The sequence below is a fragment of the Oryx dammah genome, unplaced genomic scaffold (assembly GCF_014754425.2).
Source record: "Oryx dammah isolate SB20612 unplaced genomic scaffold, SCBI_Odam_1.1 HiC_scaffold_18, whole genome shotgun sequence".
NCBI classification, from domain to species: Eukaryota; Metazoa; Chordata; class Mammalia; order Artiodactyla; family Bovidae; genus Oryx; species Oryx dammah.
This window is the reverse complement of record NW_024070202.1, coordinates 98025535-98052637: the sequence shown is the minus strand read 5'-3', so window position 1 is coordinate 98052637 and position 27103 is coordinate 98025535. Positions and strand designations below refer to the sequence as shown.

Sequence of the window (27103 nt, the reverse complement as noted above, 5' to 3'; positions counted from 1 at the left end):
GGGTGCATCACTGACTCAATGGACATGAGTTTGAGGAAGCTGCAGGAGACGGTTAAGGACAGGGAAGTCTGGCATTCTGCAGTTCATGGGGTCACAAAGTCGGACACAACTGAGTAACTGAACAACAACCACCACAAAACCATATGAAGAGATTTGGAACCTGGTCTTATGACTTCTTAGGTCTTATGACATCTTAAGTCTAATGACTTCATGAAGTCTATGACTTCATAAGACATATGGGACAGTGAACAAACAAATTAACCCTAGAAGTTGACAATTTAATATGCAAGTCACATGAAAATGAGGAGGAACAGTTTTTCCTGTTATTAAAAATCCACTCTTGCCAGACCTTAAGACTGTCTTTTTTTGATTTTTGGAAATATAACAGCTAATGGAAGCTCACTGGAGAAAGAGTCATTGGGTCTAGCTAATGAGCACCGTCACGGGTGAACAGAGAAATGTCTCCTCAGAAATACATCTTACCCCAGATAGTCTCTGTGTTTCTTTTAGGGTCAGGCAGACTTTCATTTTCAAGAAGTAAATAATCAACTTACTTGTGAGATCTTTCCCCAAAATACAGCAAAGTACCCAAGATGAATAAAATCACAGTGTAGATCTTGTTGCACAAGAAGTGAGCTACAGGTACCAACTGAATATATCATTATTAGGAGCACACACGCTTTATTAAAAGTAAAATATAATTCAGAGTGAAAGCCAATTGATATACTTTGTGAAGTAATGTGTGCATCAAGCCAGAATGGAAACTAAATAAGTCCAGTCTCCAAATTTATCCAAGTTGCAAACATAGGCTATTGTTACAAATTTTAAAAAGTGAAGTCGCTCAGTCATGTCCGACCCTTTGCGACCCCATGGGCTGTAGTCTACCAGGCTCCTCCATCCATGGGATTTTCCAGGCAAGAGTACTGGAGTGGGTTGCCATTTCCTTCTCCAGGGGATCTTCCTGACCCAGGAATCGAACCCAGGTCTCCCACATTGCAGGGGATGCTTTACCATCTGAGCCACCAGGGAAGTTCTGAGAATTCACTTCCTGTGTCTCTTCTCATTCAATGGAGGCAACACCAGCCTGAGGCTATTCTCTTGGCTCCAGTTTCCCTGCTCTGACATGTCAGACATTCCTAATGCAATCTTTCTACCCCAAATTTCACATGAACATATCTACTTCACAAAGTCCTGTGCACTTGGTTGCAGTTTAAACCTTCAAAGTAATGAAATCAGGAATGTTTAAATGCTAAGAATCATTATTTATTAAAAAAAAAAAAAAAAAAAGTCCTTCACCTATTGCTCCAGGAGGTTTTCTAGAATATTTCTGAGCTGGCATTGAATGTGATAGCACTTGAGACATTAATAATGGGTCCTAATATGTCCTGTTATGTAGACACTAAAACCAAGACACATAAAGTATGACATTACCTTATTGTCCTCGAGGTTGATCACTTCCAAGAAATCATGACCCTCTAAGCCTTGGAGGCTACTGATCTGATTCTGGCTCAGATCGAGGATCTGCAGGACTCTTAGGTCATCCAAACCTGTGATCTTCTCAATCTGGTTATTGCTCTAAAATTGATAAAAATACACTTAATGTCCTAAAGAGAAAACTGCAGTGACAAGTTTTCATTCTGGGTATACTGCCTCAAACCTCTTAAAATCAGTAAGATATTCTTGTCTCCCTCCATTCCCATCATTCACCTCCTTAAACACATATACATACATCATAGAAAGAAATCATGGTATTTCAGCTGGAAGACTCAGAACATAATATTTTTTGCTAGAGATAAGCAGATGAATGTTCATAAGAATATTGTTCAATAGGAAAGACAAAAGCTAGCAGTATAAAATTTGGACATTGCTAACCTCAAGCCTAATGGCAGCATGACTCCATGTTCCTCTTTAGAAATATAAATTTAACAACAATTCTTTCATGGCCATTTTAACAAACCACTTGAATCCTCAAACTCCCACATCTACTCTGCCTTCAGAAATATTCTGAATATAATCACTTCATATCACAAGGTTTGTGGTAGTCTGATATATGCTTCTGCTTATTCATGCTCTTGGTACCTTTCTCTCCTCTTGAATCCAGGCTGCACCTATGATCTGCCTTAACCCAAAGAATATGGCACAAGTGTCCTAGTTACAAATTCTAAGACTTAAGAAGGCCTGGCAGTGGCTCCTTTTGTGTCTTGGAGCCCTGAGCTGCCATGTAAGAACTCTAGCTCCTCTAGAAAGAATCTGTGGAGATGTTAAACAGAGGGGAGCCCTGAGACTAGAGAGAGAGAAGAGACTCAGCTACTGCAGCATCTCAGCTGAGCCCAGGCCCCAGTCAATCTGCTAGCTGTATGCAGCAAGACCAGCAGAACCACCCAGCTGAGCCCAGCTCAGATTATAGAACTGCAAAATAACAAAATGGTTCACTAATAGAATTTCTCAACACCACTACATTTTGGGGTGGCATGTTTTAGAACAATACACACACAAACTAAGTTCTTAAATAATTCATACATAAACATCTTCTTAGACAACACCATGAAACAGAGAAAGATATAAGACTTAAATGTTGTTCTCTTTTCCAACCCCCATGAACCCATAACACACATTATGGTGGTAACAACAATTTTCATTTTCTTGTACATTTCCCAACACATGCAAAATTCCTTGGACTCATTAGTCTTTGAAGTATAAGAATATGTCCCAGTAAAGCTAAACTCTGAGTTGAGCATCACAATAAAGACTAATTTTGAGGTTTCAACTAATGCCATGTTATACCCATCCTTAAACTTTTAAAACTTCTACTGAGCACTTTATAACTAAAAAATTTTAGTATTCTCTACCATCTATAATATTTTTCCTGGTACATGTTTCCTGATACATTTAACAGCAAGAGCTCATTTTCACCCAATTTTTCATAAGATTTCACTTTAATAATGAGCAAGATTTATATTCATTAATATAATTTTATGGTTCTTTAAAATATATTAATAAAATGTTGATAATCTATAAAGCTAGATGATAGTACGTGGGGATTCATTAAACTATTCCCTTTATTTTTATATATGTCTGAAAAATTCCATAATGAGAAGGAAGAATACTAATGACCCCATTTGCCTAAGTCAAATTTCCTACTGTTCAAAAAAGTTCTAGAAAGAGTAATAGAAAAAGGAAAGGAAAAAACTATACTGAACATAATATCCATATTAATTTAACTTATTGAAATAGGACCTCAACATCCTATTTAAAATATGCCCACATATCAAATTTATACATAATACACTTCTTCCTAAAGACTTTTGATGTGCCATCGATGTGGAAGATAAACTGTAATTCTTTTTTAGTGTTTCTCTGATGGCTTTCAAAGTGGTAGATGCTCAAGAGCAGAGTAAGGCACAGAAATGTTTAATTAGAGAGTCTATGGTCATAAGAGAAAGCAGAACTTGAGAAATATGTCAAATCAGAATTTGAGTTGAAAGTCATCTAGTCAAATCTTTTATCCAGTGATGAAAAACCTGATACGTCTCTCCTCAAAGCACATGGCCAGTTTCTGCAAGAACAGTTCTTCTTGCACTTTTCATCATGTTGAGCAGGGAAAAGGGAGCAGTTAGAAACTATTTTATTAAATAAATGAAATGAGCAATAGTCTCAATCTCCCAAGTTGGGAGGGGGAAAAAAAACAAAGGGCGTTTACTGAGACACAATGATTTTTTGAAGTTTGGAATGGATTGTCCTTACTTGCTAAAGGAGGTGGCTGTCAGAACAGACCATGAGTGAACCACATTTCCCCTTAATATTTATTGTAAAAGTTGATTGTAGGGAATTAACAATTGGTTTGTATAGTGAATGGCTCTTTTTTTTCTCTGAATTTATCTCAATAAAGTGAATTACTTTCAGCAGTACAATTGTTTTACTGATACCACAACTCTTTTAAAAAGCATGAAAAACTATTGAAACAAATGAGTCTCATTTTATGTATTTCATTAATACATGGAGAAGAAAACTTTACCATTCTCAAACATTTTAAAGAAAATGAATGATGGAAAATTCTGTATTTTCTAGTTAATCTTGGATGATGGGAAAGGGAATGGGGAACAATCCATCTAATCTACTTGTAGGAAAAGTAAGTTTTTTTATGCTTTTTCTAAAAGCTGCTTGAGATGAAACTGTCAACACAGTTTACTTATTCAGTTATTGAAACAAGGCCTTACGATAAAAGTGCTATGTGTTGTTATTCTTAATAACGAGCTGAATTCTCATTCCCTATGCACAGCTGTATATCTCTTTCCACATACCATGCTCTACTTACAGTGAACAGGAATGCAATGTAAAAAGATACATAAAGAAAAGCATAAAGTTGTAACAAGCTGCAAATTGAATAGAACATACTGCCAAGAATCCTTCAAATTATCATAATTTTAAAATGTGACTTTTTTTTTTTAATATTTATTTATTTCTTCATTTGACTGCACCAGGTCTTAGTTGCAGCATGTGGGATCTAGTTCCCTGACCAGGGATTGAACTTGGGGCCCCTGAATTGGGAGCCTGGAGTCTTAGCCACTGGACCACCAGGGAAGTCCGAGTGACTTTCTTTTATAATTTTTAAGTTTGCAATTTGACTTGCCGAAGTCATTTTCATTTACAGCTTTGCCACTGTGCCTTAGTGGACAGAAAATATGAAACTTCAGGGGAATAATTAAACTTTACCACGTCTCTACTGGCAATCAGTAGTTTGCCCTCATCTAATTCACTGTAAGGAGTGAAGAGTCTTGAAAAAGCACTTCAGGCTTCAAGCTCGGGGAAAGAAAAATTAACACATAGCCAACCATCAGCTGTCTCTGGTTAAACAAGACAGAAATAAGGCATCATATCTGTAAAAAAAATCTGCAGATAACCCAAGATGTCATCTTAAACAACAGTTCAACAATCTTCTGTGGGATAGTTAACGTAAGAAATTAATAAATTACTAGTCTCATGGCTTCACTTTCACTTTTCACTTTCATGCATTGGAGAAGGAAATAGCAACCCACTCCAGTGTTCTTGCCTGGAGAATCCCAGGGACGGGGGAGCCTGGTGGGCTGCCGTCTCTGGGGCTGCACAGAGTCAGACACGACTGATGTGACTTAGCAGCAGCAGCAGCAGTCTCATGGCTTAAAATCCTTGCCTATCCTGTGACAGACAAAATGAAGAATAGAAAAGCCATCTAAGGGTAGGAAGGAAGAAGAAAGACTCCTAGATCATCCACAAACTACTTTATCAGCCCCCAAACTAGTGAGCTAGACTATTACTTAAAAAATATTGTATATATGGTTGGAACTAATATGATCCTGCTGATTTTTAAGTAAGTTGTGTGTGTTTTCATTCAGTCATAGTCACAGAGCATGTCATATAGCTTAAGGATAGTGCTCTTCATGGGGAAAAATTTTTAAATATTAACTTTCTGAAGGAAAGTGTTCATTTATTCTCAGCCAGAGAGAATAAATGAACTTTATTTATTTATTCATTCATAATAAATTATGAATAAATGTATTCATAATTCTGGTTTTCTAGAATGGGAGACTAGCATATAGTGATATAAAAGGATTGCCAAAATTCAGTGCCCAGTGGTTCATTTGAAAGTAATGAAGGTTTTTTTTTTTTTTGCAATGACGCTTTAACTGCAATAAATATTACACTTCTTCATGTTGCTTAGTCACTAAATCGTTTCCGACTCTGCAACCCCATGGACAATAGCCTGCCAAGTTCCTCTGTTCATGGCATTTCCCAGGCAAGAATACTGGAGTGAGTGCCATTTCCTTCTCCAGGGGATCTTCCCGACCCAGGGATCAAACCTGTGTCTCTTGCATTGGCAGGTGGATTCTTTACCACTGAGCCACCAGGGAAGTCCAAATATTATGCTTAAATATGTTTAACTATTATTGCATTAATAAGGCATTATAAATATATTCTTAACAGGTGCTAAAACTATGCCTTTCTTTCTCAGTGGTAAAGTCAGTCTTTTAAAAAATGGAATTTGTATACCAAGTTAGAAAATCATTTTAACTTAAGCATGAAATATTCATCAAACACACATAAACAAACCAGATATGAAAAGGAGCAAACAAAATGGAAGATCATGACATTTCATAAAGAAACTAGCTCTTTATAAAACTTAAAAATCCTGGCTATCATTCATATAGTCACTAAAACATTAATTAGTACTTCTATAAAGAATAATACTTTTGGTAGACTCACCAGACAAAGTATTTTGATTGGTAACATGCCTAAGCCGTTAATGGTTGTGATCTTGTTGTTGGCCAAACTAAGGTAGTTAAGACTGCTACACAGCTCTAGTCCACTGATTTCAGTTATCTCATTGCCTGTACACCACGACTATGTTTAAGGAAAATGTTACTGGAAACATTTTGAAGAAACAATGAATCAGTGTCAAATCATTAGAAAAATCAGACAACAGCATAAATAAAAAGTACTACATGCCCAATACAAAGCATGCCAAATCTTAAAATATTTTTTATATGTAAGCTAATACTTACATGGGGAAAACATCTGAAAAAGAGTGGATGTATATATGTGTGTGTCTGTGTATGTATACGTATACTTTATATATATCGACTTAGCAACATACCTGATTCGCTTTGCTGTACACCTGAAACTAACACATTGTAAATCAACTATACGCCAATAAAAATTTTAAAAAAAAGAAAAAGAAAAGAAAGAAGTTAGTACTAGTACTTTTTTTTTTTTAAAGGAACAGCTTTTGAGTGCACTCAGTTGCATTTGTATTCATATGTGACTCATTTAATTGGTGAGGAAAAAACAATTAACCGCCAGAGTGAAACCACTAGGGTGGTTCAAAGCTGCCTCTTCGGCAGCATTTTTCCTTTGCTCCCTTAATGGTCTTCATGGGAAACTCTTGTACTTTCCTACAGGCAGAACTTCTGAATCCAGGGTTGTCCTGGGGAAACACATGTGCTTTATCATCCCCATAACCGGGAAAACAGCCCGGGAGATGTCATCTGCAGAAAACGGGTCATCTGAGAGGTCAACTGAGAAAATTTGGAGATGAACAGCTTTTGGGCAAATTTCCAGGACTTAATGTCATTATCCACCAAAGCTCAGTTTTCCTTCCCAAGTAGCCTAAGGCACCACCATTTTCTCAGCGAATTGTCATCTTCAGGGCGTCCAGTCATCACCAAGACCTGGCATTTTTTGCTTTAAAACATCTCTTCAAATATGCCATTGTTTTTCATCTCCAGCTTAATTCAGCTTTGGTACCAGTGCATACCTCTAACTTACATTTCTTCTTGTCTTCAAGTCATCTTACACCCTATAGTCAGGTTAAATTTTTTTCAAAATATTGACTGGATATCATGCTTCAATTAACAAACTCTTACAGGACGAATTCCAAAATCTTCACTCTGGCATTTAAAGCCTGTTACTTTAAGCAGAACCTATTTATTGAATTTCATCCCCATTATAATCCAGTGAGAATTCTCCAATTCTGCCAGGTCCATCTTCTTAATAGTTCAGGAATTTACATTTGACTTTCTTTCTTCTTTTTTTTTTAATACTGCTTTCCTAATTATTCCTAAAATCTGCCCATTCTTCAGGATTTAATTTTAAATTCCACTTTTTAAGTTTTCTCTTTCTTTTTATTAACATTTGCTTTAGACTGGCATATTAAGCATTTCTTTTTGATGAATAGCCTCATTTCTCTACTTCTATTTAATTACATAAATAAGTACGAGTGACAGATTTGGAGAACATATATTCACAACATACAGAGTAGACAAAGAATTAAGCATCTAGAAAATATAAAGATGACAATAGCCCCAGTAGAAAATGGGGAAAGAATATAATCAAGAAATTCTCAGAAGAGCAAATCCAAGTGGCTAACATAACAGGGAGAAGGAAATGGTAAGCCACTTCAGTATTTTTGCCTGGGAAATCCTATGGATAGAGGGCTACAGTCCATGTGGTCACAAGAGTCAGACACAATTTAGCAACTACACCACCACCACCAACATGAAAACATATGAAAAGACACTCTGGTTCACCTGTAGTCAGGAGAAAGTAAATTAAGATGTTATTCTTTGCCTATCAGTTTCGTAAACATTTTTAAAGTTTTGAAGAATAGATTCTTTCATACCACTGAGTGAGAGGGTTCATTATGGTATAGCCTCTCTGGAGGCAATCTGGCAGTGTTTATTATAACTGTAAATATCGGGGCAATTCCTATTCTTGGTATTCACTCTAGACAAACTGTTTCTTCCTCAAAGCCTTTTCTGGTCAACTTTGAGTACCCCACCTATGGAGATCAATCTCAGAACCAACGAATGCTTTGAAGAGAAAGGAATAGACCGTAAGTATCACAAAAACACACATTTTGCTTCATAATCATCTGTAGTTATCCTAACTCTATTACTTACTAGTTATGTGACATAATTTCTCTCTGCTCGGACTTTTCATCTGTACAATAAAGACAACATCAGGTGGCCATGAAGCCCAAAAGTTAGATCATGAGGAAAAAAATTTAGAAAATTGGTGTGAATGAGTTGTACAAACTACCAAGTACCTCACACTTACAAGGCCTGATGTTATTGTTACTAAATTATAAGCACATGAAGCTAAGGAATCATATCCTCTGCCTCCTGGCCAACAGCACACAAACGAGGATTCGGGCCAGGATGGCTTCTGAAAGAACTAGGCCAGAGACAGCTGTTAATTCAGAAACTAAGAGCAATGATGAGAAAATACTGCCAAATGAACTGGAAATTCCTTGATTTTCCTCACAGGTTCCAGATTCAATCCTTAGGCGGAAGCATAATTCTGCTTATTGTCAGCATGCATTTCAAAACCACTTTCACAAAGCTTCCCACCAGACTAGCTCTACAGACAGACATTTACGCTCATAAACACGATCCTTCTTTCTGCTTCCATTTTCTTTGAGCTGTTTAAATAATCACTCCATAGATGAATTAAAATATCCTCAGGGTAGCACTCTTGGCCAAGAAAAATTAAGCATGGAAAACTTCAAATGGACAACTGTTTCACTCTAGCCCAGGAAGCAATAGTCTCTTAAGTCCTATTTTAGGAGCAGTAGGGTCTTGGTAGCTCAGCCTCAGCAGAAATGAAGATACTCAGTTATGATGGAGAGTAAAACAAATCCTTGTCAGTGGCTGAGTCAGGAAGGATTCCCATGGGAAGCAGGCAGGAATTAGAGAACTAGAATATAGAGACCCAGAAACTGTCAAGAGATAATGGGAATTGAAAAGGAGAGCTTGTTGACTGTGTGTATCATGATTTTCCAAGACATGAGAGACTACATTCAGTCTACTCTCTAGCTTTGAATAGGAGGGAAAGTCATGTATTATGAAATTAGTACTGCAAGGGCCAGAAGAAGGAGGGATACGGATGCCCCCTGCACCCATGGCCAGGGCTTCTGCACTGGGGCAAAGGATGAGGAATTGACTGAACATCTCTGTTGATAAATACTTCCATTTCACCAAAACTGTCTGTTTCCCAACTCTTCACTCCTCTTTACATTTCAAGGAATTTCAAGCATTATAAATTACACCTGACCTTTGAAAAACAGGTTTGAAATTTATGGGACCACTTATACTTGAGGTGTTTTTTCTTTTTCACTAACTACATACTACAGTGATACACTGTCTATTGAGGTTGGTTGAATCTACTGATGCAGAACTGTGGCTAACAAAGAACTTATTATAAAGTTCTGTGAGGATATCTGATTGCTCTGGGTTGGCCCCTAACTCTTACCATTATTCAAGGATCAACTGCAATCATGTTCTTAAGTAAAGAGTACTTTTAACCGTGGTATAAGTCTCCACTAATTACTTCCACAGTTACATCATATGTGACTATAAGAAATGACAACAGTCAGTATGCAGGACTGGTCCATCCAATGCTCTGAGTTCAGGAATAACTTTATCTCTCCCATTTCATTTTCTTAACAACCTTCATGAAATGTTAGTTGCCCTTCCTCCTAACATTATTCTTTCACATTCTTTAATAGGTCTTGGGACTATCCAGTAAGAAGAAATATAACCAGTTAAGTCATTAAAATGTTACAATGAATTAGTTTACTAGCTTAATTCTCTTAGGTATATTTCAATTTTAAAAGGCCACTATTAGGAGAAAGAGACTCAAAGAACTAAGAATCAACACACTGCATCCTAACTCTAAAGTTTTATGATCCTATGAATAAATCTTTTACTGTGGAATGTTAGATCCTCATGGAGACTGAGTGAAGGAACCCAAAGGCACAGAAGCATAACTTTCCAGCTAGGGAAAAGCCGAGCAATATATTTTTACATTTTGGTGATGCTGTCAGCAGTTCACAGTGCTTGACATGAATTATTCGCTACTCTGGTATTTGCTCTTATTCATTTGTCTACAATCATAAAATATGGGCCCGGTATATAGAAAACAGTTACTAAGAAATAAGTAGGAAATCCATCACAATTCTCTTAGTGGAAAGAACCACAGTGATGGCTTTAATCAAAATCAATCCTGAAGGATGTATATCACCTTACCAGTGAAAAATGTTCTTCACTCTGAGAGTGAATCTCTTTAAGAAATGAAACATGCATACACTTTAAATGGCTATGTGATAAAAGTAGTAATTATTCAATGAATTGCAACATGGGAAGAACAATGGAATTCAGAAGACTAGTCTTGGTTCAACCATTTACCAAATAATCTTGGACATGTCCTTGGGTCTTGGGCTTCTCTCTCATAAAGTAATAGCACTAAAGATAAAAAAGAAAAAAGAAATGAAAAAATAAAATAAACTAACAGCACTAGATGATCCCTAGAGTCCTGTCTAGATTTAAAAATTCTATGAATCAATTTTTCAAAATTTCATGATTCCATAATCATTGAATAAATTCCAATGAACAATCAATTAGTATATATAGGTAAAGAATAAACTGCATCCTTTCTTAAACCTAAACAAGTGTACTTATCCTTGGTAAAGTCTTTCTTCTTCCATTTTGGGGTGTTTATCAATTAATTATCAGTTGCCCACCTACAAAGGACAAAATAGTATAATAAACTAAACAGTTAATATCATATAGCTAACATTAGAAGATTCTACACATGGACATCACCAGATGGTCAACACTGAAATCAGATTGATTATATTCTTTGCAGCCAAAGATGGAGACGCTCTATACGGTCAACAAAAACAAGACCAGGAGCTGACTGTGGCTCAGATCATGAACTCCTTGTTACCAAATTCAGACTCAAATTGAAGAAAGTTGGGGAAACTGCTAGACCATTCAGGTAGGACCTAAATCAAATCCCTTATGATTATGCAGTGGAAGTGAAAAATAGATTTAAGGGTCTAGATCTGATAGAGTGCCTGATGAACTATGGAATGAGGTTCGTGACATTGTACAGGAGATAGGGATCAAGACCATCCCCATGGAAAAGAAATGCAAAAAAGCAAAATGGCTGTCTGAGGAGGCCTTACAAATAGCTGTGAAAAGAAGAGAGGCGAAAAACAAAGGAGAAAAGGAAAGATATAAGCATCTGAATGCAGAGTTCCAAAGAATAGCAAGAAGAGATAAGAAAGCCTTCAGCGATCAATGCAAAGAAATAGAGGAAAAGAACAGAATGGGAAAGACTAGAGATCTCTTCAAGAAAATTAGAGATACCAAGGGAACATTTCATGCAAAGATGGGCTCGATAAAGGACAGAAATGGTATGGACCTAACAGAAGCAGAAGATAATAAGAAGAGGTGGCGAGAATACACAGAAGATTTGTCCAAAAAAGATCTTCATGACCCAGATAATCATGATGGTGTGATCACTCACCTAGAGCCAGACATCTGGAATGTGAAGTCAAGTGGGCCTTAGAAAACATCACTATGAACAAAGCTAGTGGAGGTGATGGAATTCCAGTTGAGCTATTTCAAATCCTGAAAGTTGATGCTGTGAAAGTGCTGCACTCAATATGCCAGCAAATTTGGAAAACTCAGCAGTGGCCACAGGACTGGAAAAGTTCCGTTTTCATTCCAATCCCAAAGAAAGGCAATGCCAAAGAATGCTCAAACTACCACACAATTGTACTCATCTCATGCGCTACTAAAGTAATGCTCAAAATTCTCCAAGCCAGGCTTCAGCAATACGTGAACTGTGAACTCCCTGATGTTCAAGCTGGTTTTAGAAAAGGCAGAGGAACCAGAGATCAAATTGCCAACATCCGCTGGATCACTGAAAAAGCAAGAGAGTTCCAGAAAAATATCTATTTCTGCTTTACTGACTATGCCAAAGCCTTTGACTATGTGGATGACAATAAACTGGAAAATTCTGAGAGATGGGAATCCCAGACCACCTGACCTGCCTCTTGAGAAATCTGTATGCAGGTCAGGAAGCAACAGTTAGAACTGGACATGGAACAACAGACTGGTTTCAAATAGGAAAAGGAGTACATTAAAGCTGTCTATTGTCACCCTGCTTATTTAACTTCTATGCAGAGTACATCATGAGAAATGCTGGACTGGAAGAAGCACAAGCTGGAATCAAGATTGCCGGGAGAAATATCAATAACCTCGGATATACAGATGACACCACCCTTATGGCAGAAAGTGAAGAGGAACTAAAAAGCCTCTTGATGAAAGTGAAAGAGGAGAGTGAAAAGTTGGCTTAAAGCTCAACATTCAGAAAATGAAGATCATGGCATCCAGTCCCATCACTTCATGGGAAATAGATGGGGAAACAGTGGAAACAGTGTCAGACTTTATTTTTTCTGGGCTCCAAAATCACTGCAGATGGTGACTGCAGCCATGAAATTAAAAGACGCTTATTCCTTGGAAGAAAAGTTATGACCAACCTAGACAGCATATTCAAAAGCAGAGACGTTACTTTGCCGACTAAGGTCCATCTAGTCAAGGCTATGGTTTTTCCTGTGGTCATGTATGGATGTGAGAGTTGGACTGTGAAGAAGGCTGAGCGCCGAAGAATTGATGCTTTTGAACTGTGGTGTTGGAGAAGACTCTTGAGAGTCCCTTGGACTGCAAGGAGATCCAACCAGTCCATTCTGAAGGAAATCAGCCCTAGGATTTCTTTGGAAGGAATGATGCTAAAGAAGAAACTCCAGTACTTTGGCCGCCTCATGCGAAGAGTTGACTCATTGGAAATGACTCTGATGCTGGGAGGGATTGAGGGCAGGAGGAGAAGGGGACGACAGAGGATGGGATGGCTGGATGGCATCACTGACTCGATGGACGTGAGTCTGAGTGAACTCCAGGAGTTGGTGATGAACAGGCAGGCCTGGTGTGCTGCGATTCATGGGGTCTCAAAGAGTTGGACACGACTGAGCGATTGAACTGAACATTGAGTTATTAACATAATCTACTCTAATCATATTTTCAGCACTATTGGTTTAACTGATTTGTTTTTATTTTAAATAACTGCTTCTAATATTGATAATTATACTTCTATTTTAATTTTATTTTAAACAAAGGTGCATTTCTTTCCCTTCAAATAGATAATACAGATGCTCACTAAGGAAAGCTTGAACAAATTTTAAAAGTTTAAAGTACATAACAGCTAAATTTCTAAAGCACTTAAAAAAAGACAAGTAGCAGCAGCAGCAGCAGAATGGTATCAGATTAAAAAAATATGATATTCAAAATAAAATAGAGAAGGACTAATTAGGTTAGAGCTGTGGATCTCAAAAGTGTGGTCCTCAGACCAGCAATATCAGCATCACCTAGGAATTGGCAGAGGATGAGAAGGTTAGATAGCATTACTGACTCAACAGGTATGAATTTGAGCAAACTCTGGGAGCTAGTGAAGGACAGGAGTCTGGTGGGCTGCTGTCCATGGGGTCACTAAGAGTTGGACACAACTTAGCAACTGAACAACAGGAACTTGTTAGTGATGCAAATTCTCAGGTACCACTCCAGACTTACTTAAGCAAAAGCTCTGGAGGATGGGGACCAGCAACAGGTGTTTTAACAAGCCCTCCAGGGAATTCTGATAGAGCTAAAGTTTGAAGTTTGGTAAATAATTATTCTCAAGGAAATTAATTTCTAATTTTCAAATTAAAAAAATTTTTTAATGGAAAATGGGTACATTGTTGGTCATACTTGGCCTGCTTCTATTTACTTTTAAAACTTTGATGAATATTCTTAGAGACACAGGTCTGTGGTAGTCTGATACATGCCTCTGCTTATTCATGCTCTTGTACAGGTGTCTCCTCTTGAATCCAGGCTGCACCCATGACCTGCCTTAACCCAGAGAATACGGCAGAAAAGTCCTGGTTCCAAATCTAAGACTTAAGAAGGCCTGGCAGTGGCCTCTTTTGTGTCTTACAGCCCTGAGCTGCCATGTCTCCTGTAACTTCCTGATGTCCTTCTCTCAGAGATAACCCCTAGGCTGAATTGCCTATTATTTGCTTTCCCCTTTGATTTTATACCTAAACTATATTTGGTTTTATTAACAGCCAACTGAACTGGCACATGGAGATAGAGTTCATTCATTTTCACTACTGTATGATAATGCTGTTGTATCAGTATACCATAATTTATTTATGCTCTCTCTTATCAAGGAGTATTTGGGCTATTTCAATTTTTGCTGTTATAAGCAATGTTGCTACGAGCATTCTTACACAAGCCTCCAGGTACACGTATGCTAAACTTCCTAGACATAAGAATGAAAGGGCTAGGTCACAAAATGTGGATGTTCAACCTTACAAGACTGCACAAAATTGCTTTCCAAAGTGGCTGAACTAATTTCACAACCATAGGAAAAAAAACAGAGATCCTCTTGACCTATGTGCTCTCCAGCATGGGGTATTTTTAGGTTTCTTACATTCTGCCAATTGAATGGCTGTGACACAGTATCTCATGGTCTTGAATTGCATTTTCCTGAGTACAAGTGAGGTTGACATGTCTTCACATGTTTATTAGTCTTTCTGATTCATTTTCTATAAAATTATTTTTATATACCTTCTCCCATCTTCATATCCAGGAACATAATATATTTCCCTTCAGCTATGTCTTTAATACTCTTCTATAAAGTTTTATTATGTTCCCTCTACAGGTCTTGCTCATCTTTAATAAGAAATATATTTTTGTAAATAGTGTTTCTTAAAGGTTGTGTTTTCTACTTGCTTGTTTGTGGTGTAGAGTAATGCAGCTGATTTCTGTTTATTGAAATCATATCCAACTATCTTGTTGAACTCTCAAAACTATTATTTCTAGTAATTTATTGCAAGTTCTTTTACCTATTCTCTGTAGACAATCACATCATCTATAAAAATGACTTTTCCTCTGTATCAATCTTTATATTTTCCTTTAATTTCTTTCTCTTATCTTTTGGTACTGAGCAACACCTCTAAAACAATGATGGTTAGAAGTGGCAAAGGTAGTTGTCTTGCCTTGCATCCTTGAGTTTAAAGAGTACTTTTAACATGCCTCCAGTTGAGATAAAGTTTGTTTCAAATATTTCTGTTGATATTCTTATCAAGTCAAGGAAATTTCCTATTACTAGTTTACTAAGTTTTTATTGTGAAGGAAAAATAGATTCTATTAAATTTTCTGTATCTATTGCTCACATGATTTATTTTCCTTAATCTGTTCAAGTTATTAATGACATTTTAAAATCTGCTACTGTTAAACTCACCTTACATTCATGAGATAAACGTAACTTGGTCATGGTATATTATCTTTTTCATATATTGTCTGATGCAGTGCGCTAATATTTTGTTTAGGATTTTTATGTCTATATCACAAGTGAAATAAGCCTGCCATTTTCCTTTCTCTTATCTTTCCTTGTCTGGTCTGGGTATCAAAGTAATCTTATTAGAATGAACTGTGCATACGCCTTCTGTTTTAAATCTTTGAAAGAATTTGTTCATTTTTGAAAAGTCTGTTCTTCAAAGTTTGGGTCTGGTGGGGTTTTTGTGTGAAGATATTTAATTCATTTTAATTTGTAACGAGTTACTTTAATAATTAGTTATAGGACTACTCAGTGTTTCTATCTCCACATCAGTGCTTTGGTACAGAACATGTTTCTAGGGATTTATTCACTTCATCTAAGTTTTCAAATGTACTGGCATTAAAAAGTTGTCTAGATATTCTTTATCTTAAAGCTTTTTAGTCTTTTCAAAACTCTAATTACATAATTACACACAACATGATATGTCTGAACAGAACAAAAGAAAGAGGCGTCGTTAGTACTGTTTAAAAACTAGCCTACCCTCTTTCAAAGCTGTAAGCTATCTAAGAAGTTGTTTATGAAGGGCAGCTTGTTCTGGGTACTTGTCTTTGCATTTTTAAAAACCCAGGTGAGCAACAGTGCTATGGTACATTCTAATTTTGTGTCCATGTTCTGAATTTCAATCCGTTCTGATATAGTAATTAAAGCTTTTTATATTTTGGAGAGAAGACTCCATTGTTACATCTAAAGTGAAGTTTTAAAAAAACCCTGATTTCTTCCTCCACTGACATTTACAAAGTCATAATAGTTTAGCTTTTTACACGGAAAGATAAATTTAGTAGAAATTGAGACTTTCATGATATGTTTTAAAGAGCATCTTCAGTCCAAAATACCATTGAAATGTTTTCTCTGACAATTCCATGCTGCACCTGGAAGACTATTTTTCTGGGAGACAGAATTCCAGACTGCTGCGTCACAGTGTCACTCGGGGTACCCTGGGGGATACAAGTGGGTCTGGATGCTCAATTTCTTCTGGCTGCTTGGGGCTTAGGGGGCAGCTGACTTCTAGACTAGTGCTTTTCAAGCTTTAGCTTCAACTCACATCACCTGGGGGTTTTGTTAAAAATGCAGATTCTGATTTCAGAGGTCTGGGGTAGCCTCCAAGAGCCTGCATTTCTAAGAAGTTCCAGGCAATGCTGCTGCTGCTGCTGCTACTCCTTGAGGACCATTCTTCTAGATGGCCCGAGATGATGAGATCTCCAAGCCAGACTGCCTCACGGCTGTCAGACTGTATCTCTTTGTGAATGCAATCCACGTACAACAGTCAAGCATAAAGTGAAGGTTCTGTGAATGGGTGCTGTTAACGTGTACTACTTTTAGCTTGTCATCAAAACAAATCCTTCCTTCATTTTGTTTCATTTTGATCATTTTCTTATTAGGCAATGTTCAGGAACACTTGCTTGTTTAAAGAGCACCATCTAAATTTCCACTAATTGCTCATTTTCTCATATAAGTTCTAAAGAGAGGGATGCTATGTTTTAAGCTTTCCATCATATACGAATAAAGGGTTTTTCCTACAAAATATGTCTTCAAGAAAATGTATCTTCTGTTCTCCCCACATCCCCGCCTCATTACAAGTGCAGTGTGTATTAGCTGCTGCCACATCCCTGGAATGAGGCACCCGAGGGCAATCAATTCATTCTCCACTCTGCCCCAAAAAATCCTCAGGTGGGTAGAAAGATACTTACTGAGAAAGAGAAGGCACTGCTCCCTTATCACCCAGAGAACATCAGTCTCTGGTGTAAAGAAGTTCAAGCTCATTAAACTCACAGATCCCCTGTCAACCCCTTAGGGTCCAGAAGCTGGAGTATGTCGACTTGAAAGTAGGTGCTCTGTTTGCACGGGAGCCTGGCTCAAGAAACAGGTATGTTGCTAAAGTTGGCTATGAATCAAAAGTTGCTGGTTTAATAACTGTTAAAACATTGTTTATGGAAGCATCATTTGAAATACACTGGAGAAGATTGCTAGTTAAAGGGAGCTTTGTATGAATTTTTCTGTAAAATAAATACTAATTTTGGTCATATCTGGATTTTCAGATACTGGATTTACATAAAGTAGGGTACCAGTTTAAGTAAATTTGAAGAAGGGAGTTGGGTAAACAGAACTTCTTATCTGGTTCTAGAATTAAAAGTAAGCCTATGTTTATCAGAAGAATGACTGACTTCTTAGTTTTTCAGGTGTAAGAAGTTCTTGGCAAGCTTTGCTTACAATCTTACTCCATGGTCAGTAAGAAACCTTCCTTCATTTTGTGAGTATCCATGCTGAGCCATTTCAATGAGTCACGCATCTCTAGTAAATTTGCCTATCTGGCACTACTTCATATCATCCAGTACACACGTACTACTTACACATGTATTAACTACATGGGTCTATTAACCAAATGTTCCCCGTTACTCATTCAAAGGATACTGTCCAAAATTAGTTTCGTGAGAGACTCGTATGCCGATAAGCTGCACATTTCTGAAATTTGGTTGTAGGAAAAATCCACCTTCTGATGAGAGAAAGAGGGCAGGATGTCATTCGTCTCAACCACACACTTGCTGCCACAAGAAGAATGCCTTTTCTGAAGACGCGTTACCAGTTCAAAATACACTCAGGCCGACTTACTTGCCCTGTGTGTAATCATTTCCTAGCTGGGACTCTGTCCACTTTGGGGGGAAGTAAGGGGGAGACCCTTCCCTGTGGCCAGTGCACACACCCCCCATAACAGAAACGCTTTCTGTTTCTGCAGTCACTCTCCCCATTTTCAGCATTCACTTTAAACCTTCTTGATCTTCCTTCAGAACTTAACCTCAACCTCACCCTTACTAACCACCATGTTTCATCTTCTCTAACTCCCAGTAGCCTCTGTACACCTAGTGTATATGTATATCCTGTTTCCAGTTTCTTCACTTTCTCTGTTTCTATCTCAATTTACTCTCCCACGTCACTCCCCTAAATGCCAGAAAAGTTTTTCTTATTTATCCCTCAAGCCAGGGGATACCTCTTCCACTCAGCACCCTTTCTCAAAATTGACTGTTTTATTATAGGAAAGCATTTTCAAAAGTATCAGTTGTCCCTACTCAAAGATATGAGAAAGACAAACAATATTAAATAGCTTTAATTATTCACCTACTGGCAAAAGATGGAAAAATATTTTTTAACACTGCACTGATAACTTTGTTGGGCACATTGTAATCATTTTCTGGAAAACTATAAGCAATTATATAATAAGTACTATTTAAGTACTATTCTTATCTTCTTTTGCCCTTTAAAACAGTAATTTTAACCCCCCAAAAGTGCTAAGATTATTTTTATCAATATATTAAATGCTAAATACTTTAACTACTAAAATCTTTAAATACCGAACACGAAAAAATTGTTTTTGAAAACAGCTCAAGTGGAAAGAGTAGAAAACTGGTTAAATTGATTACGATACAGCAACAAGACTGCAGTCAGTAAAATAAGTGAATCATGTGAAAAAATAGAAATATGCACATAAAATGCCATTAGTTCAAAAAATCAGAAACAAAATTTTATGCATATACAAGTTGCAACTATGTAAAATGTATCCCATGACTGAATTAAAAAGTCAGTTTGGCATAACAAAATGAAGCTTCATATTTACTTTTTTCTTCTATATAATAATGAAGGGCTAGAAATAAACTTCTAATTATCTAGGCTTATTTACAACTGACATTTTTGCTCATGATACCTATCTAACTGCACCCCTGTCGGGACTCCATCCATCCATTTATTTACACTGGGCTTGTTGGGAGACCTTAAAAGGGTTAAGACACTGCCCTGACTCCCAGTGGGAGTTCCATTGGAACCCAGAGCTTGTAAGAAGGCCCATCAGTCAAATGAAACTTCTTCACCTACTAAGAGCAAAATCATTTCAGCAAGTATAAAAAGGGTACGAGTAAAGGCTCCTGTTCTTTGGGACACGTATGCTTTCTCTTGTTGGTGGCACAAGGCACTAAAATAATAAATGAAACGGAAGCAAAGCTTCCCTAAAGGGTGGGATATTAAACACAAGCCTGATTTACTGGAAAAAAAATGGGCTTTGGGTCTCAGTCATGGGGTTCAGTGCCAACCCTGTGACCTCCCAGCAAAGGTTAAGTAAGTTATTTAACCTTTTGTGCTTCTGCAAACCCATGGTCCTGGGACCATCCCAGCTGCCTCACAGTTCTTGCTGGGGGGATCAGGTAAGATCCTGCATTGGAAACTCTGGAAGATCTCGATCGTTCCCCTCCCAGGTCCACAAAGGGGCTCACTTAGGGTTCACATAGGGTTGAAGTACCTCGTCAGGGGCACTCTGGCACTTTGCAAGCACTTTTCTAAAGGTACCAATATATCTGCTTTTAATTCTCTAGGAACCTTAAACACTGAGGTATCTGCCATAATGATGGAAACACGTCATTATATACTTATCCAAACCCACAGACCGTACGACACCAAGAGTGAATCCTAATGTAAACTGTGGTTTGGGGGTGGCCATGATGTGTCATAGGTTGGAACAAATACCCCACTCTGGTGGGGACTGCTGACCATGGGGAAGCTGTGCATATTGTGGGGGCAGGAGATATATGGGAAATCTCTGTCCCTTCCCCTCAATTTTGCTCTGAACCTAAAACTGCTCTTAAAAAAAAAAAAAAGATGGGCTATCTGATTTGCTTTTGTTTACTTATGCAGTCTTTTGGGGGATGGGGTGAGGTAAGGTTGTGAATAAAAGCAACTCCAGTAAAGTTTTTCCCAGGAAGGAAAAACACACTGTTGCTGTGGCTGGTTTCCCTAGGGCCTGGGGCAAGATGGAAGGGACACAGAATCCAGACAGCAAAGGACAGAGAATCTAGACAGCTCTGCAGGAACAATTCCTGATGACCCGGAGACCGTGAGGCCCCACACTGAAGACCAATAGGCACTTTGTGTGGCTTATCTGGATAAAGGAATGTCACCCCAACAATAACTGTAACTTCAAAGGGAAAAAACTCACTACTGATAAAAATGTAGCAATGTGAAACAACAGAAGAAAAATTAAGAGATACATCTCGTTGGCAGTTCAGAGAAGGCAATGGCACCCCACTCCAGTGCTCTTGCCTGGAAAATCCCATGAATGGAGCCTGGTAGGCTGCAGTCCATGGGGTCGTGCAGAGTTGGATACGACTGAGCGACTTCTTTTTCACTTTTCACTTTCATGCATTGGAGAAGGCAATGGCAACCCACTCCAGTGTTCTTGCCTGGAGACTCCCAGGGACGGGGGAGCCTGGTGGGCTGCTGTCTATGGGGTCGCACAGAGTCGGACACGACTGAAGCGACCTAGCAGCAGCAGCAGCTCCCTGGCAGTGGAGAGGGTGTCAGATTCTTGACTTCAAATGGACCCAGAAGGATACTTTGGATCTAAATTAATTTGGTTCCTAAATAAAGTAAAACTAGTAGATAATAAAAAGCAATTGGTCTCCATTCTACAAAATAAATTTTAATGAAATACTTGAGTCCAACCCCAACTTGTTGCAATGGTTCCCAAATTCATCCGCATGTTACAGCCATGTGGGCGGGTCCTTTAAAAATCCTCACACTCAGGCCTTACTTTGGACCACTTGAATCAGAATCTCTGAGTGGGTTCCAGGCATCAGCAGTTTTTAAAACTTCCCAGGTGATTCCAATGTGCAGAAAATTGGGGTACCATCACTCTGTGATCTCTCTGCTTAATTAAGTATGGTCCATGGACCAGCAGCAATGGCTTGCCAGGAAAGCTGTTAGAAAGGAGAGTCTCAGGCCCACTCCAGACCTACTAGGTTAGAATCTCATTTTCACAAGAATGCCACATGAGCTATATTCACATTAAAGCATGAGACACCGGGTTCCATAGCAGAGTAAGCCGCTCCATCAATCAACATTCCTCGAGCTTCATTCTGCCTCAGAAATGCAGAAGCATGTGCAGAGAAGCAAGAATGAAGATCTGAAATCACTGCTTTCTAAACAGAAGCTAAGGCTGGATCAATAAGAAGGCAAAACGTAAGCCCCCAGGAAGTTTTTACAGATTTTTCAGGTACAAAATTGTTCCGCTATAACAAAAATAAACAAACAATAACTAGTATTTAAATGAAGCATAGAAAAAGGGAGGAAGTTAATTCTTTGGTTTAAACACTAGGTTTCAGCAAAGCTTCTGAAAAACATCTCCCGACTATCTTTTTTTCTAAAATAAATGATACACAAGTCCTTCTTTTTTAAAATTCGTTTTCCCTCTACCTTATTCTCTCTGAATTCTCTTTGGATGCTGTTTGCCTTGTTAATGTGTTTTACTCAGTTAACACATGTAATTAGTGTATTAATAAAACCTACCTTGAGTTTTTTGGGTGGCTTGAAATTGAAGAATGTTTTCAGGTGATTCTGAGAAGCATTAAGTTCTAGAAGATAAGGCATACAGCTCACACAAGACAGATCTGGGAGGAGGGACAGTGGAAATGAATACAGAATAAGGTAAGCCAATAAAGGAAAAACTAGACAAAGTCATTAAAAACAGCAAACATTATATCAGGACATTTTAAAATTATGCTAGTTGCCAGCACATCATAATTATTCCAGGTGAATTAAATGAACAAAAATAGGAATATGCAAAACTACACACACCGCACGCGCACACACACAGCGTGGAAAGCACATCATGAGTCTACAATGTAACCGTCTTCTCTAGGGCCCCCACCTCCACAATGGAACTATTCTCCAGGGCCCCCTCAGCTCTCCTGTTCTCATCTTCCAGCACCTTCAAGAAAGAAATGGCCAAGGTTTCCTGAGTTCCAGCTCACTCTCCCCGGGCTGCTCACAGTCAATGCTTCAAAAATGCCAGGCTTGGAGGAACTAAAGCTTTACATAATCCTCTCGATAATTAGTCCCTGAATAACTGCATTAGGTCTTTTCGGAGAGACGGCAAATGCCACAATTAGTTCTTTGTTATAAATTACATTTTGTTTCAGATGGACTCAATCTTAAATCTCATTAATTATTTGAAGTGATTTAAATTATGGCTATTATTTTACTTTGATTCTGGGCTGGTTCAAAATCATGTCTGAGTTTTGCATTTTATCCCCAGCCAATATTCTGTACCTAGAATACTAAGTAAAAGACGATTGTGCTGAAGACATGACATACACAGCATAAGAAATAGTGAAGCGTTGTGCTGCTTCTCTCTGCCACTTGACAGGAGACGGACTTCGGGGCAGCAGGAGAATCAGGGAGAGACTCGGGAAGAGCACATCTTAAGGATTTACAGCACCATCTCTACCACTAATGGGCGTCTCCACCCATCTTTCCACTCTAGATCACACAATCAGCCATCACAACTCTTCAGAGGATGGCCTCTGGAGGAGAACACAGCCTCCACACCCCTGAAGCCCAGCAAAGTGCTTCTCCTTTCACCAGGTAACAGAGTCACCCCCAGGCCAGGAGAAGGGAGCATAGCCAAACCCTGGGGTTGTACCATGAAGAATGTGGAGCTGGTAAGGTGAGGGTCCTCCCCACCCATCCTCTCGACATCTTTGCTTCTCAGGGTGGCAGAAGCCATGAGATTCCTACCATTTTCTACTTCATTTCTCTGGTCTAAACCTCAGCCTTCTTTAGCCTGTCTTTCTCATGAAATTACAAAACATTAAGACATCAACACTTTGGTGGGAATTCATGAGCAAATCCAAGAAGGCTGCCCGTAAGAGGAAAGCTAAGGAGAAACATAATGGCTTCACAATTTTGCCTATTTGCTACAGTTTTGCCTATTTGCGCCAGACAAGATCAGCTCCATGTCTGTCAGCGATTATCTCCATTGACCCTTTTCATTTCCACAGGCCCCGATGTCCCCTTGAAGTTGATCTTTCTGTGGGCAGGTAAGTGCTGTACCATGGAGCACTGTCTTAAAGCAGAAGCAGCAGCTACCACTTGGATCGTGAGTACATTTCACATCTTGTGTACGCCCAGTGCTTTCGAATTACTCTGATAGAAAAAATTCACCGTCTGGGTTGCTGGACTCCCAACTCTCTCTACTTGGTGTAGTGACCTCAGTGTCCACCAGATGGCAGGAGCTCCTCATGTCTGCATCCGTGGTTCTCAAAGTGTGGTCCTGTCTTCACTTTCAGGGCAAGTAATTAGAAACACAAATTTTCAAGTCCCACCTCAGATCTACAGAATCAGAAAGTCTGAGGGTGGGGCACAGGTATCTCTGTTTTAACAGACCCCCTCCAGGTAATACTGATGCAAGTTGAAATCTGGTCCTTATCAGGCCATCAAAAAAGCTGTTCTCTTGAAAAGAAAAATATATACTATGCCTTACACATTGCTTTTGAATTGATGCTTTCAAACTGTGCTGTTGGAGAAGACTCTTGAGAGTCCCTTGGACAGCAAGGAGATCAAACCAGTCCATCCTAAAGGAAATCAACCCTAAATATTCATCGGAAGGACTGATGCTAAAGCTGAAGCTCCAATACTTTGGCTACCTGATGAGAAGAGCCAACTCATTGGAAAAGACCCTGATGCTGGGAAAGACTGAAGACAGGAGGAGAAGGGGATGACAGAGGATGGGATGGTGGACGGCATCACCGACTTAATGGAGATGAGTTTGAGTAAGCTCCGGGAGATGGTGAAGGACAGGGAAGCCTGATGTGTGGCAGTGCATGGGGTCACAGAATTGGACACGACTGAGTGACTGAAGAGAACTGAGCGACTGTTGAGTACAACAACACAGGCTTCCCTGGTGGCTCAGATGGTTAAGAAACTGCCTGCAGTGCAGGAGACCTGGGTTTGATCACTGGGTTGGGAAGACCTCCTGGAGAAGGGAATGGCTACTCACTCCAGAATTCTTGTCTGAAGAATTCCATGGACAGAGGAGCCTGCCAGGCTACAGTCCATGGGGTCGCAAAGAGTTGGACACAACTAATACTTTTCACTTTCACTGATTTCACTCACAGTAGGTTCTTGGACACTTGATGAGTTAATAGAAGATGACATATAAGATTGAAAGAGACTGATCTGAAGAGGAAAGCTTCATTTGCTCCCAAGGACTACTTGCTCAAGGGGTAAAGGTCTGAAGCCACATTTCTTTCCCTTTCATCAAGCACTAAAAGCTCTTAGAGTCCCTGCAACCCCTTATCTAGTAAGTGAAAACAATCTTGGAGGTGGGAAGAGCCTGCTAGTAACACTAAAAAGTCTTTCTGATGATATGATATCTGGGAATTGCCTTAAATAGCCCTGGAGAGGGGAGCAGGGGAGGACGGGTGAGGCAAGAGGGGCCATGGGTTGATAATTGTTGAACCTGAATATTCATTACAAACCTCCCTACTTGTGCACGTTTGTAATTAAAAAAAAAAATTTATGAAACTAGAAAAAAAATCATAAAAAGTGTTTCAAAACAGTAGCACTTTAGAATTAAAATATGCTGGAATGTGTCTTAGCCATTGAAAGGAGTGAATTTTGATTACTACAGTCAAATGAGAGGAAGAAATCAGAAAACGAATCAGAGAAGACCGTATCAGTGACCCTTAATGGTCTTAAAAAAAGAGCTAAAGAAGTGAATGGAAAGGTCATCAGTGAAGAAAAAAGCAGGTCAGAAATTTCAAATAAGATCAGAAAATTATTACAGAAGCAAGGATCAAGCTTTGAAGAAAATGTGACTAATTTCGTTAAATGTGAGCAAGGTATCACAACAGATACCTTATAAGGAACCATAAATGGCAGGGTTAGACCTGTAAGAACCCACTAACTACATAGAGAGAGCAAAGAGAGGGGGAAAAAATATATTTCTGAATCCCTGGTGCTCAAATAAGAACAGAAGCAGCATGCCAGGATTAAGATGGAGATGCAAATACGGATTAAAGAAAAGCATCCATTAAAGGGAAAAGAAAAACGACTAATTCCTCTCCACTGAATAAACTAATAGAGGGAAAGAAATGGGAGCCATCAAATACTCAGGAAGCGCTAAAGAAGTAACGATCCATCTCTGGAAAGGAAAGAGCAAATGTTCCATCTGATACTCTTCAATATCATTGAATGTGTCTCAACCATCACATAATACAGCATGTTTGCTGACCTCTGCATTTTTCTTTTCTCGTGAGTCAGAGGTGCTTTTTTTTTTTTTTCTTCTCATGGAAAATAGAGGATTAAAGCATAAACTGACCCATAATAGCATTTATATCAAGTTTGGTAGTATTAACGTATATTGCCCTCTGCAAAGCTTAAATTTTGTAATAATTCAGTGATCCATCAATGTACTAGAATGACAACGACATACCTTCAATTTTATTTACTGAAAGATCCAGCTTCTGTAGGTGAACATATCCACAGAGGATGCTAACGTCAGTTAAATCAAGATCCTGAGAAAATAAAAGGCAAATGACTTTAATGTGGCTTTAGCAGATGAGTACTCAGGCTTCTCAAGATATCTGGAAATAAAAGTTGATGGAGAAATCCAGAATTTCCTTTGAAAGTATTGTAGGAGTGAGAGGATAAAACCTGAAGCCTATTACTAATAGGATCTCAAAAGAAACTACAAACTCCATCAAAAAGGCATTCCTCTGAAGGAAATAATAGCTTGGAAAATTAGGGTTGTTAGCAAGAACAGATACAACATGAAAAGGCAAATTAAAGCAGTGTTCATGAAGACCTTTAGAGCAGAGTTTTATATTTTATAAAAACATGCACACACATAAAAGCAATAAAGCCAAAGCCTTTATCTTGTAGAAGAAAAGTAAAAGCAAATGCCTAGAATTCAAACAAGGTGTTAGACAAGTTCACACCTAATCAAGTGATCATTAATAACAATACTTCCTACACTTTTTCTCAGGCTTAGTTTTCAAAGCTCTCTCACAATAATCTCATCTGATCAAACAAACCTGTGAGATATGTAGGGCACATTATCCCCAATGGAGTGAGGAGGCATGTGGGGTACAGAGAAGTATACAAATAGCTTAAAATCACTTAGCAAGTCAGTGATAGAGAAGCAACTCCAAATTTCCAGAATCCACGTCTCAGATGCTCTCCAGGAAATCTTGCATCAACTGAACTTCCTGAGCGGTAGGAGGGGAATTTGGTCACTTGGAATAAAGATTTGTGTCACTGGTCTACGTTGTGATGCCAGAGTCAGAAAAAGCCAATCGATAAAATGTCATTATAAGCAAGTTCTTTTTTTTTTTTTTTTAAAGCGAAGAAGCGAAGTAAAGTCACTCAGTCGTGTCCGAATCTTTGCGACCCCATGGACTGTAGCCTACAAGGCTCCTCAATCCACGGAATTCTCCAAGCAAGAATACTGGAGTGGGTTTCCATTTCCTTCTCCAAGCAAGTTCTCAAATATAAGAATGGTAAGAATGTTTAAGGAAGGCCACTA

The 27103-nt window shown here is 38.6% G+C and overlaps 1 protein-coding gene across 4 annotated transcripts in view; it reads right to left on the bottom strand.

Annotated features, from left to right (window-relative positions):
* LRGUK (leucine rich repeats and guanylate kinase domain containing) overlaps positions 1-27103 on the bottom strand; it is a 109610-nt gene that overhangs the window by 72986 nt on the left and 9521 nt on the right. For 3 of the 4 annotated variants that reach the window (XM_040260895.1, XM_040260896.1, XM_040260898.1), the window contains exons 3-7: positions 26012-26093; positions 22084-22184; positions 18169-18250; positions 6241-6365; positions 1432-1575 (exon numbers count right to left, since the gene is read on the bottom strand). In XM_040260895.1, coding sequence (XP_040116829.1) covers positions 1432-1575; positions 6241-6365; positions 18169-18250; positions 22084-22184; positions 26012-26093 — 534 coding nt within the window. The remainder of the gene's footprint in view (positions 1-1431; positions 1576-6240; positions 6366-18168; positions 18251-22083; positions 22185-26011; positions 26094-27103) is intronic. The other variant, XM_040260897.1, reaches the window with a different exon arrangement.